General features: G+C 40.0%; 1 protein-coding gene across 1 annotated transcript in view; it reads left to right on the forward strand.

The window, feature by feature from the left end:
* The first annotated feature begins 9,569 nt into the window (after positions 1-9,569).
* LOC110058723 (uncharacterized) overlaps positions 9,570-14,581 on the forward strand; it is a 7,000-nt gene continuing 1,988 nt past the window's right edge. The window contains exons 1-3 of the mRNA XM_020765380.2: positions 9,570-9,793; positions 11,539-11,607; positions 13,228-13,551. Of these exons, the coding sequence (XP_020621039.2) occupies positions 9,635-9,793; positions 11,539-11,607; positions 13,228-13,551 (552 nt within the window). The 5' untranslated portion in view covers positions 9,570-9,634. The remainder of the gene's footprint in view (positions 9,794-11,538; positions 11,608-13,227; positions 13,552-14,581) is intronic.

A 14,581-nucleotide genomic window follows, 5' to 3' on the forward strand; every position in this document is an offset into this window, starting at 1 on the left:
CGGCTTTCGAGTCATGGTGAAAGGTTTTGAAATAAAAAAGTCCTTTTTTGTAAAAGTTTGTTTCTTTATTACATGAAACAAATGGATTCCATGTTGCCGTGCGTCTGTTTAGTAATATATCACAGAAGACGTCAAAACGTGGTGAGAACATCAGGGACACACTCGGCTATCACCTCGTGAGCCACTCTTTTGTTCTTACCAAATTTTGACGTCATCTGTGATTGTTACTGAACAGACGCAGGGCAACGTGGAATCTATGGCGGCTTTAAGTCTACAGATATAGAAGTCAACAATTTGTCAAAGTTTAATGGGCGAGAGTTCAAGTTGTTGTTTCCCTAGGGAGTTAGTTAGTTTTGTTTGGCCTGGGGAGTTAGTGAGTTTTAACCCAGGACACTGGACACGTGCTCCTCCAATCGGAAAACTTATTTGAGTTGGAAGGTATAACAATACATGTTGTGGCCCAGAAGCTGAGTGAGATGTAAGTGTTAGATCATTTGCATATAATAAACAATTTAAAGAATTTAGAATCTGTGTCTTGTTTATCAAGAAGAAAAGGGATTTCATTTACTGAAATGAAGATTGAAAAGCATAGGAGACAGGATGCAGCTTTTTTTTTTTTGACACCATTTCCGATAATAGCCTTTTTCCTCGAAGCTAACAAAAATAAAGACAATGGTACAGTTGCTTTGACCTCTTCTGATACTTAACTTCAGAATTGCGGGTTTAATTTGACGAGGAACAGCATATTTTTGTCAAAATAACACCACTATTATCCTACCTGGCGACATTCGACGAACTACGAGCGAGTTGCCATGCCGGACGCCGGTGACCTGTTTTTGGCGCCAAATTGGAAGCTTGGAGACACAAAATGTTTCGTATTTTTCACTTTTTACAATCTGATATGATTTTGGGAATTGTAAATCCCTTTTCGTGAATATTTAATGCCATCTCCAGTGAGAAAAGGTGCCTGATTTCAATGCTATTCCTGTTAACTTACATTGACGTCAAGACTTATTGGTCAATTCCAATTTCAGGCGCGCCAGCCGTATATTTGCAAGGATAGCCAAAAATTCGCTCTTTAAATCACCGTGTTTGATTAAAGAGTTTTAATCAGGTCATAAAATCTTCCTTCAATTTTGTATGTGAGCACTTTGTAGAGTAGACCGTCTTGTCATATTGAATCAAAAGCCTCTTTTAAAGTGAGGGTCTCCCAGGGGTCTTGGGGAACAAGGGAACATTAGCCATTTTTTGGGAACAGGGGAACAAAATTCGAAAAATTACAAATGGGAACATGGGAACATGGGGCAATTTTGGAAGGGAACAAAGTAACAATGACCCCCCCCCCCCCCCGGGAGACCCTCTAAAGTCAACGAAACATATATGAAGCTTACCTGAGTGGTTATATTAGTGACGTATTTCGTGACAATCAAAGTTCGGAGGATGAAGATAGGATCAGTTGGGCGATGATTAGGAACGAGGCATGATCTAAAACCCAGACGGTGGACGATGGACGATGGACGATGGACGATGGACGATGGACGATGGACGATGGACGATGGACGATGGACGATGGACGATGGACGATGGACGATGGACGATGGACGATGGACGATGGACGATGGACGATGGACGATGGACGATGTCTCTGACATTCATTTATAAAATTGTCACACAATCTTTTGTTTTTGTCACGCGATGATAAAATATTGAACAGCGAAAATTCGTGCCCTTCCCCCTCCCCCGAGAAAAAATATAACTTATTTGAACTGGACAAAGTTATGATCGCGAATTGTTCGTCACGCAATTTCACGCATTCCTTCTTTTATCACGCGATGTCACCATGGAATTTTGAAATAGTACACAGCGAAAATTCGTGCCCGCTCCGCTCCCAACAAGAAAACAAAAAACACACTTATTTTGACTGGACAAATTTTGACCGCGGATTCTATGTAACGCAATGTCAGTTATTCATTTTATATATTCTAACAAGAAAGTATAAGTTTGTCACACAATCTTTTTCTTCTTTCCCGCAATCGATTGCTTTTTCACATGAATTATTCCAGACTGCACGCAGAAATGACGCAGGAGAATCGTAGCCCATACGGCAAGCACGTGATATGTTTTTGCATGAGTTGTCGTGGCTGGGGGGGGGGGGGGAATAAGCAGCCTCACCTTAGTTTTTAAGCTGTTTTGGTGAAGCTTTCCACAAGCGGTGTATCGCCAGGATTATCGGTGATTACCATTTTTCCCTTCCTTTCCTTACGTGTTTCAATTTCATTTTCGCCAGCTCTGAAAGTTTTCATTGCAAAATACCAGCGCTTACACTTGCCAAAAGGCCAGAAGATTTTTTTGAAGCATGAACTTTTAAACCAAGCGAATTAACCCGAAAATGGGAATCGAATGACTGGGAATCGAATGACTTTGAAGTCTATTCAATCAACGGTCTACTTTACATCAGGTTAGATCTGTTGAAGAATTTACACGTGACGTAATATGGTGTAAAGTTGCAACAGCTTCATTTTGCTTTCTGAGTGACTTGGTTCGGACACGTTTTTTTAGTCGAGAGCTCACTTTGTCTACGCGATAATGGATATGGATTATTCATACTCAGAAATTGTTCAAGGTGTGTAGCATCACCAATTTTTTGCACATTGGTTTTCATTAGTATCATTCATTGTTTTATTATTATTATTATTATTATTATTATTATTCATTAGTTTTTATATTGTCTTTTTAGGAAAGCGGAGCTCCTCCTCCGGTGCTACTTCAGAAGAAGAAAGGTAAGCCACGTGCGTTGATTCTGAAACATTTTTTGTTATTGGAGTGTATAGGTGAGATTATTTTTTTTTCGTTAAGTGACAGAGATCGTAAACAGCCAGAAGTTGTTAGTTCGCGAAAGAGAAAGCTAAAAAATGCCCCACGACGAGATCAAGGTTAGTTCTTTCAATAGAAAACGTGTATAGTTTCTTTGATTATTGTTTAGGTGTTGGCATCTATGCTTATATTATTTATCAGCAAGGAAACAGTGCTACGCCTCATTTGTTTGCGTCGAGGGGCCATATGTTTGAAAAAGGAAAAAACTGTTCGGTGTCAGCATAGTTAACTATGGTGTCAGTACGTCAAAGATCACCAGCCCTGTCTCTACATGATATTATAGTACAAAACGTTAACTCGCTTGCATTCAGTTTGCTGGGAGCAACAAAGTAATTTTTTTCATTCTCCGTCGTAGGTAAACTATGGACCAAATGCGCCAAAAAGTGAGTATGCGTAATCGAGTCTGTCTTTTGGTCGAGGAAGTAGTGATCTGATCAAATTAAGACCTTGTTTCTTTATGTGCTGTTAAATTTTTCGGGGTTAAATTCTTTGTTTGTTTCAACCTAAACTGGGTAACTGGTGGTTCCGTTAGCGCCAAGTTGTGAGAGTGTGGTTTTACCACTATCTTAAGTTCTCCGCCAGCTACGAAGGCGAATCGAATCACCATGAAATCTGTGTCAAAACACCAAAAGATAAAGAATTGCGGTTTCCGTACTTCCAATATTACGCGTGCACGTTCCCATTCTAAGAGAAAGCTTACATTGCTAATTTACTAAAACCTAATCAACAACTATTCTTAGCATATTTCGTAGTTGTCCGGTAGTGTACCCCTTAGGTCAAATGCTGCCCCAGGTTCTTTGGACTATGTTGGCGACCTGCTTCTAACTAATGAAAGGTTAATCGATCACCCCTTGGGTTACCGCTAAGGAAATAACTACACTTCCCACCGCGCACGCAAAGTAACAACTGTTTTCATTGGTTGCTTGGAGAAATGAAGTTCAACCCGACATCTCACTCGTTCTTAAAGGGCATAGCCCAAAAGTTTGGCTTTGAATTTGAATTTGGCAATTTAAATTACATTGTCTCCAATTATTATAACAAATAAGTGGCACGCATCGTACGAAGATTTGCAGCCTCTAATTATAGAAATATCATGTGTCCGCGCACTGACATGCGATGCACTCAAAGATGCCACCACACCACGCGATATGCGATGCACGCAAACATGTCACGCCAGCTGCGCATGCAGTTTGCGTGATTTTCTTTTATAGAAAATTATGTGTTTGATGTAAAGGACGTTGAAGAAATAAACAGAAAAAAAGGGACAATAAATTCTTTTATACGTCAATGCAATTGGGTTAAGTAAAAAACACAGAAATTCATACAAATTTGAATTCACCTTCATTAGAAGATGGGAATGTCCGGTTGTTATCTAGAAATAACCTATTTTTGACAGAATCGCTTTGTAAAATAAACTTCGGTTTCATGCTGTTTTGGCATGGTAAAAGCCGATAACAGCTGATAGTGTCTTAATTTCCCAAATAGCTCTGAGGTTCCTTTTATACGAATTGACAAGGACAATATCTGAAACAACGCAAACTATCCACAGAGCAAACATGTCGGTTGCTAGCTTTAAGCCAGGGAAATTTTGAAGTGTGCTTTGCATTTTGCAATTTATCTTTTCAGACTATTTTCCAAACATTTTCAAAGCTTGCCCAAGGGGCCTGACTTTTTCCCGAACATTGACTAAGATTGACGAAAATCGCCGACTATTTTCCGAACATTTTCAAAGCTTGCCGAAGGGGCCCGACTTTTTCCCGAACATTAACGGAGATTAACGAAAATCGTCGACTATTTTCCGAACATTTCCGAAGATTGCCGAAGCGGCCCGACTTGTCCCGAACATAAACGAAGATTGATGAAAAGTACCGACTATTTTCCGAACATTTCCTAAGAGGAATAAAACACAAATAGCGGTGATAAACATATTAAACTTACGCATTTTAATAACTTGACGTTTCGTAAAATGCGTAAGTTTAATATGTTTATCACCGCTATTTGTGTTTTATTCCTCGTTAAACTACGATGACCCAAGAATAAAAGCCTTTATGATTTCCTGAGACACTTTCAACTTAAATTTTGATTTTTATAATTTATTTGGTAGCTCGCAGATTTCAGAAGTGATGTCCCCATCAACTGGCACTTGTTCCCCCGATTTTCATTATATGACGTAGGTTAAATTTTTCTGGTTCATCGTCAATCAGTTGTTTGAAGCACTTGTTTGGATACATGTAATGAATTTCTTTAGTTTCTGTAATAATATACCTCCTGTTTCCAAATATGGCACTCAGCAAAAACTAAAAATTAAAACGCTGTGAACTCGCGTTACACATTTCTTGACAGCCCTTAGCTAACCTTGTATTTAAAGATTTTTTATTTCCTCAGGGCAGCAAAAGATGTCGTCGTCATCTCAAGTGATTCTGACACAGTATCACCAATGAAAAAGAGCTGCACAATCCGGTGAGATATTGGAGACTCCGCATTACTATGCGTTCGGTTAATATTATACGTTTAACCAAGCAGTTATGGATAACCGGATAAAATAAATGGCCGTGAATGTAACTATAAATTGCGGCCATTCTTACGTAATTCTTACTGTCTTTCTCTCGTATTTCTTTCAGATCTGAGCGAGCCAGTGAGAAGGTCTTCGTAAAAAGCGAGACGAGCTCTAGAATCGAGCGTGCAATCTCAGTTTCTTCTGACGAAACCTCTGAGTAAGTACCAAGTATTAAGCCTGTTTGAAACCTTGAGTTATTAGTATTACAAGAACATCTGCACTTCTTTTCACGTATTATAAGTGATAAACTGGCGAAAATCCGAAACATGGCTTTATGGTTAGCGATTGTATAATGTGTGGGGGACTTAATTTTCAAAACTTGCTTTCCTTTGTTTCAGACGTAAGCGAACCAACAAGAGGGTCGTCGTCAAGCGTGAGACGAGCTCCAGAATCAGACTACTTATTTTTAGCAGAAACTATTCGGGACTCGTCTTTGTTATTCTCAGTTGTGCAGTCAAATGCAATTGAAATGCAACTGGCAGGAAGCAGCTTAATTATCTTAATTGGGATGTTATTGAAAAATTTCATTAATGGAAATGAACTTTCACTATTGATTTTTCTCTTTTAGGTCGGAAAGTTTTGATTCATCTGAGTCAGATTCAGAACCCTTGTTTTTCGACAAAGAGGAAAAGCTTCCCGTGTATGAGTGGGGACTTGGCAGGTGCAAAAACGTCCAGGAAGCCGCAAACATTCTTTTAATCGAAACAACGAGTGCAAACGTAGCTAAAGTAGTTCCAGTTAATGTAAACAAAAACGTTTCATTCATAATAGATACCTTGGAATTAGATAACATAGAAGACTTAAAATGCGATGAACTGGGCAGCTGGGTTTGCATGGGTGTTAAAAGTGCCCATTTTAGAAAAAAGTCAGCAAAAGTGAAAAAGGTTTCTGAGAAGAAACGCAACAGAGAAGATGTATTCAAAGTGACCCGCCGCTATTACAGCAATGACAGTCTTCCTTCCTTGAAGAGAATCATCGTAACGGGGCTGGACTTTAACCAGCAAAGTTATCGATATGCTTTTGTACAATACGTCTTCACTGAGGGTGAACAAACTGTGAAAGGCAAGCCGCATGGGAACAGTAAGGGCACTAGCCGACCATACAAGCGAACCATGAAAAGTACCGTGATGAAAATTAAAACTGAAGTGGAAAAAGTTGATCCCCGGAAAGTCATTCACTCGTTAGTTGAGGATCGCGGTGGAATAGACAACCTCAGGTCATCCGGAGAGCTTCCAAGGGACCGTAAGCAAGTATACAATGCGGTTCAAAGTTTGAGTCGGCCGGATCGCGTGCAAGATTCCCTGGAAGTCTTAATGGAAAAGTGTAAGGAAGAAATGGTGAACGAAAACACTGCCTTTATCAGGTCAGTCCAAATAACACCAGAGTTAATCATATTTATGGCAACAAAGAGGCAACTGGTAGATATTGAGAGATTCTGTTGCAACCCTGCTAACTTTTGTGTTCTCGGCGTTGACGCTACCTTTGAACTGTGCAATTACTACCTAACATTCGCAACGTATCGTAACATGATGTTAGAAACAAAATCAGGGCGTAATCCAGTTTTTATCGGGCCAGCCATTTTACACAAAAGCAAGTTGGAGAGGTCTTATTATGTACTTCCCTCGGAAATGGTCCGGTGTCACCCCCCGTGTGCTGGTGTTCTTGTTGTGGGGACCGACGGGGAGCAAAACTTATCAAATCCCCTCCTGGATGTTTTTCAAAGTGCAATGCATCTGCGTTGCGATATGCACATGAAAAACAATATAAAGAGCAAACTTTCTTCCCTGGGGGTCCCGACCGTTGTGGCAAATGAGTACATGGCGGACATTTTCGGCCGAAGAGAAGAGGCTGGACTTGTCCATTCCCAGGATGGCGCTGAATTTGATCGTGGTCTAGGAAAACTTGAGGTAGTCTGGGAAACAAGACACTCGAAAGGCACTGACTTTTTCCAGTACTTTATAAAGAACAAGGCTTCTGACATAAGGGAAACAATGACAGCTGGCGTTAGATCCATGTGAGGCTTAGGTTTCTCCCCCGACGTGTACACACAAAATGCTAGCGAGTCCATGAATAAACTTGTTAAAGAGGAAGACAAGGATGAAAGTAGTTCTCGGCGAAGAAGAAAAACGGTATGTGACATTGTTGAACGTTTACGAAAATTGGTTGAACGGCAAGAACAGGAGCAGTTTTTGGCGGTTTTAGGAAAGGGAGAGTATCACTTAATAGATAAATATCGGCATCTAGAAGTAGGCGACAATTATTACCGTATGACGACAAGCCAGAAGGAAGCACTGAGGATGGAGTTCTTCACTTGTAGGCGAGTGGAATCAAACATATTACAAGAAGCAGTTGACAGGGAGAACACAGAGTTCGCGAGCCCGCCAGCGCTTTCGGTTCAACCGGAAAACAGCAAGATCCCCACGGTTCCTTATAGCGTTCTGACGGAATTGTTTGCAGACGCCGGCCACATCCTGGATTCCCAAAACTCCCTAGTCCAGGCACCAATGTTAACTCTGGAAACCGGGAAGGAAGAACTCTTCTTTGTGGCCTCAAAAGAAGACCCCAGCAAGCCGCACTCGGTGAAATTTTCTGACACTGGGCGGGTAACGTGTGACCAACGCTGCATTCGCTGGGCTCGCCACAACATTTGTAGCCACACTGTTGCAGTAGCAGAGAAACGACAGATGCTAGCGAAGTATCTCCAGTGGTCTAGAAATCGGAAAAAGACTGGGCCATTGACCAAAATGGCCGAAGTTGGAGCCCCAAAGAATAGCGGGCAGAAAAACAAGGCAACCCAAAGGAGAAAAGGGAGATCCAATACCACGGTGACAGCCCCCCCCCCCCCCCCCCCACCTCCGCGTTTCCCTCAAAACAGCAGGATTCCAACCAGTGACCAGTTCCCAGTTGGAATACAAGAAAACACAACTTTTCCACCAGAAAACACTACTGTATCACCCTCGCTTCTGGCACAACCACATACAGATCCATTGCATCTACCACCTCACAGCTTACCGCTGAGAATCCCTTTACATCCAGACAGCGTTTCCTCTTCATCTTCTTCCACAAGGCAAGAACTGCCCCTTAAGCCAGATCCTCCACCTCCTAGTAGAAGTTACTCTTCTGCACCTATGTAATCCTCGTGTGAGCACTTGCTATGGGTGCTGTCAACCAATAAGAAGTGCAGGGGTGCATGTCCCGCAATCAGCAGATCTGGTAGTCGTTACTAAAATGCGGCGCGACTTTGTAGTTGCGGGTGAGAAGAGGCCAGGGAAATTGGGAAATGTGTACTTTCATGCTCACATGTCTTGTATTAGGAGTAAGCTAGCACATTTTCTGCCATCCCTTCTGACTGTTAAAACTCACGTAAGACAGTTGTTAACACCACTTCACAGGCAACACCTGATTGACTCTTTAGGATTTTCCGCGTGAATAAATATTAGTGATCGCAAAAGATTGTGTGAAAAATTTATACATGTACTTTGTCCGAGAGAAATAAATGAATATGTGACATTGCGTGACGAAAAATCCGCGATCATAACTTCGTGATAATTTGTCCATTCCTTAAAAGTTAGATTTTTGCTGGGGGAAGGGGAGGGCACGAATTTTTGCTGTTCAATATTTCAAAACTCCATGGTGACATGGCGTGACAAAAGCGAAAGATTGTGTGGAAAATTCGTAAATGTACATGTACTTTGGCTGAGAGAAATAAATGAATGCGTGACATTGCGTGACGAAAAATTCGTGATAATTTGTCCAGTCCAAATAAGTTATATTTTTGCTCGGGGGAGGGGAGGGTGGAGGGCACGAATTTTCGCTGTTCAATAGTTTAACATCGCGTGATAAGATTGTGTGACAATTTCAATGACAAATAAATGAATAGTTCGTATAGTGTGATCGTCCGGGTGAGTGTAGTTCTGAAAAGAACTGTTGTTGGTGACTGACGTTTCGACAAATAAATGTGACAAATAAATGAATGTCAGAGATATCGTCTATCGTCCATCGTCCATCGTCCATCGTCCATCGTCCATCGTCCATCGTCCATCGTCCATCGTCCATCGTCCATCGTCCATCGTCCATCGTCCATCGTCCATCGTCCATCGTCTATCATCCACCGTCTGGGTTTTAGCACATGCCCTATTATGCAAATATCATATAGTGGATGACGTCTTCTCTCCACTGTGATATTGATTTACGTTTTCAAACATGGCGGAAAATTCAGCCAAGGTCGCCAACATGGCGAGGATTCTTGCCATCGTGCACATCATTGTGGGATCTTTACTCATCTGCTTCGGCATCGCTGACCGTGCAGTGGAATACTTTTGGACAGGCTATGGATGTTACGGCATTTGGATGGGTGTTTGGGTGAGTTGTGCTTGTGTCTATTTCAATGCCGCTCGAGCAATCTTTAATTCGAAAAGATTATCGATATTTAAGCCGACAAAAAGGTGGATTGTCAATGTGACACGGGTTCGAGCATTGAATCGTAATGTATTGGCATGGCTAGCTCAGCGTTGAGGCAAATTTCGATCTCTTTGTCGAGACTGTTCGAAGAAAAGGGATTACAACAGACGCCCTGTGTAAATACGTCGTTGAGTTATTGCATGCAAATACAAACTGTCTGTTCAACGTAACAGATCGACAGATGCCCTAATTGACGTCGTGTTTATCATCAAGCAATCGACCCTTTCGGTTGGTCCGACCAAGGTTATTCACAGACTTAAAAAAACACTCTGCCTTTAAATTCTCAGTTTTTGAAATTGTGAAGAATATGCACATGTTATTGTTATGGAACCGAAGAAGCCTCAAGGACGGAAACGAACGGGAACTTACACTTTTTCCGTGTTTTTAAATCACAAAAAATGAACTTATTGACACTGTCGCTAAAAATCGAGCAGTTACTCTTTTAGATCTGTTTCAAATTAAATAACTTTCTGTTACAAAACCCTCGACAATGACGCTTAATCGAGCGAGCTCACAACTCAGTAAAGTTTTGCTTATTTAATATTTAATGATATTTTGATTGAGATGCATGCAAATTTGTGGCGTGTTTAGTTCTGTTCATTCTTGCGTGTAATATCAGCCTAGTTTCCAAGTCTACCAAGAAAATAAACTACATGTCTTCTTTTGGAAAGTACATTATATAGTCTGCTATTACGATATTTACTATATGTTCTTCGCCGGTAAGATAAGTGACAGCTTAGGTGCATTGAAACCTTAAAACGCTAAGGTCCTAAATAGACAAAATCAGAAATATAGAAAACGAAAATTTAAGAGAAAATTATCATTTAAATATCTGTAGCTTTACAGACCGATGGGCTCCTTTAATTTTTTTCTTTTTTAAAGAGTAATAAATAGCCAAATTCATTGGTTACCAAATTCACTTCGAAACCTCTTGAGCACAGGATTTCACATTTACCAATTGGGCTGTACTACGGGTGCTCGAAACCATGTTTGAATAAATTGTAAGAAACATTCAACACAATATACATTCAGTACCTTCTCAGATTTCAGATGGTATATACTGTTAAATGTTATCTGTTACCTGACAAAATGTTTCGTATTTGTAAGGCAGGTAATGCATTTTGAAGAATTTTAAGATGCTCTTCATTAATAGGAAAACTTTTTAATGAAGAAAATACGCAAATAGTATGTAATATCATAACGCTACTTGTGTTAGCGTTCACTCTAAAGATCTCAAGATTGTGGCAGGGACTCTCCTTGAAAAGCACAGAAGTGGGGACACAGAAGAGTTCCTGTTACTGTTCCACTGTATAATAGTGACATCAATCTAAACACTGTTCTCAGGAGCAAATAATCCAAGTTCGATTGAAATTGTTCAATTCAAAATCGGATACAAATATTGTAATCCGGTGAGTTTACGTTCCCCGATATGCATGGCGCCTAGAATCACGACAATTTCTTTGAGAACTATTTAGAGGGTCGAGTCTGTTATTCTCGTTTGAAAAAAAAAAAAACCCATGCAGAACGAAAATAGCTTTGATCTGCATATTGTTTACTTGGCAGTCTGAGTCAAGAAATCAAAGTACATCCAGTATTCTTCCACAGTTTGCCTTGATAATATAAATGTATTTTGTGTTCTATTTTAGATGTGCGTAGCAGGAGGTCTGGGTATACCTGGGACTCGGAAAGAACGAAGTACTTCCCGCAATGCGTTTGTAAGTTGATAACATGTTGTTCGTTCCAAAGGACATCATTTGGTTGTATGTTTTATGTAGTAATTAGATCCAACTTCGTTAAGTTAAGACGTTACATATGTAGGTTCTCCCAAACTAACATAAAGTTTGGCTGTCGTTTAAAACAAACCAAATACCCTTATTCAGAAGTTAGATTTCCCTCTAGATAGTTGTCATACCAATAGCCACTCACCATGAACTAGAGAGTACAAGGGACCCTTTTCGTGATATTTTCGGTGCACTGATAATACTTAGCACGTAAATATGCATTTGAACGGTCACACACAAGACTGTTATCCACAAACGTCAAAGTTAGAGCCACCTTTGTATAGCAAAGTAGTTACAACCACTCTGCCAAGCATGATACATACATCACATGGAATTTGCGTGTTCCACACTGCTGCTAAATGCAACCTTTATCGTTTTCATCTACACGCCTAAACTAGAAAGCTATCTCGCAAGTAGGCAAACCAAATCCTGGGTTTTCTCATTCTGATCAGGTATTAACAAGTCCTCGCTATGTCTCGCAAGCAGGATGTCATTGTTTTTATATGCCATATCATGCATATTTTATTAGCAACCTTGTTCGGAACTAAAGATTGTTGGATATTGGCCTTGTTCGCTTTTTGGATAATTGCCAATGTGCCTCGCTCCATAATAAAGGAAGAAAGAATCTGTCAACAATATGCTGCCACCTCGAACTCACGCAGAATCAATAAACTTTAGAAAATAGCTCAAAGAAAGTACGCGCGCCGATTGGTTTAAAATCGCGTTTCTATTAAGCAATTAGATTTCTATCGCGCGATAGTTTGCGCTCTCCTCAACTATCACGCATAGAAATCGTGAGCGAATAATCTAATTGTTTGAAGTATACATCTACTAGTCGTTCAAAACCATATCTAAATCCACTTCGCGGACACTACGAAAACGCCTATAAGAGCAGGCGCAGAATTAATTGGCTTATATCCGTGTTGACAAATTTAAGATAATTGGGTAATTAAATAGTTTCCAGATGGTGATATTTTGTTCTCTAACCTTCTACCCAGAAATTTTCAAAGTTTTTCCAACAATTAAGCAGCAAAGGAATTTTAACCCTAACGTCAAAGGCATCCAATTCGGCCAACATGTTAATCTTGTCACGCTGTTTCAATAACTTGTGTTCTCCGTTTTGGTGGCCCATAACATAGAAACTATTGTATGTAAAAAGTATGACAGTATTGTCTTTTTAAAGCGATGGCAGGTTGTAATTATTGTTTTCTATAAAGTTAAGTGTTTTTACAAATTAATTTTTTAAGTTTTTGAAACTTAGGGTAATTTTTCAGCGTTAGGTTTTAGTACTAGCTATTAGTTTGCGTTATTGCTAGTATTAACCCAAGTAGCTTTGTTTTTAGCAATAAAAAGTATAAAAAAAGAGAATCTAATTTTCGTTTGTAAGAAGTAAGTCATGCGACGCCCAGCTTCAAAGGCCGTATGTTCTCCATATGATCATAAAATAGACAAATTAATTAATTAAAAACAATAATAATATAAAAAAATAAAAAATTTAAAAAAAAAAACATTTTTAACTCAACTCATTGGTGCATGTCTTATATTTTCGTTCAGGCTGGTGTGTTTATGGGGTTCTCGATCACCTCAGCCGTGTTTGGTGGAACAATCATCATTTGTTACAGCATAGCCATTGCTTTTTACCAAGACGACTATCGGTATAACTACTATGACCCATACTACAATGACTACGATTATTGGCCTACAGAGGGCTACCACTATAGTAGAAGGGAACGCCACGACAAATTTGACGCAGAAATGGCTCTGAGTGCCATCATTTTGATCCTTGGCATTGTAGAGTTTGCCATTGGTATCTGGGCTGCCGTGTGCCTCTGTATGATGAAACCTTGCACATGTTGCTATGGCAGTCCACCACAACAGGTGAGTTATCCAAGAGTGATCTATTGATAATTTCAATTATACAACTTTAGAAGATCTGTTGTCTTGCAAACAAAGAATTGAATTGAATTGAATTGTCTTCATGCAACGGAAAATCACCCGAACCAAGCAAACAAAGCATCAATCAAATATTTCAATCTTGATAACTGCGCTGAGGCTTTAGAAAGAGCGGTATGATGGGTTGCGATGTCAAATTGAAAAAGTCTGCGAAACTTTTTTATCATCTTTGTTATTTTTTCGTGTTTTGGAAAAATTCGCTCAAATGTTATCATAATTTACGCTTTCTTCAAAAATTCACTTGATAGCTTTATCTTCATGTACTAAGAGCATTTCAGCGACATCATGGGACGGCTTTGACCGCAAATACCGCAAAATCGCCATCATAATGTCCCTTTAACCCTCGGACGTACAAGCAAACTCATGCACCCACTGTGATCCAAGGAGGACGGGGAGGGAGTTGGAGCCCTTTTCCTGGGATTTTGTTACGATAGGGTATACCTAAATTGTTTAGCTTGAAATAGATATCCCTCGGTCTATTCTACAAGATGACATTTACTTCTTGGTCATGACGTCAACTGAAGTCACATGACATCATTAAGTCCGCCATCTATGATCACATATCCACCGTCGTGGATCTCAGGTTGTCAGTAAATAAAGTGAACCGATGAAAAATTAACCAAAGGTGACACTAGAAAGTAATAAGTAATCCTGCGATGTTGAAATCTAATATGAGATTTGCAAGATTAATAAGCACGTCTATATTTTTATAGCAATTTCCAGGGACCAAGACAGACAAATGACAAGTTTGACACGTCAAAATCTCGGCGAGGGATGAGAGCACAGTTAATGAATGTGTCAGTATGACATAGTGAAACCTCGTTTCAGGATTCTGATAAAAATCTTATAGGGAGGCGTCCCCCGAGGGTTAGGTAATCGCCCAAAATGTTCGGGATGATGACCTGCATTGCGTCCCATTCAGTGAGAGTAAAATCACTCTTTAGTTCTATCATGA

This window comes from Orbicella faveolata, unplaced genomic scaffold (assembly GCF_042242905.1).
Source record: "Orbicella faveolata isolate gen_17 unplaced genomic scaffold, um_ofav_v1 contig_34, whole genome shotgun sequence".
Classification (NCBI taxonomy): Eukaryota; Metazoa; Cnidaria; class Anthozoa; order Scleractinia; family Merulinidae; genus Orbicella; species Orbicella faveolata.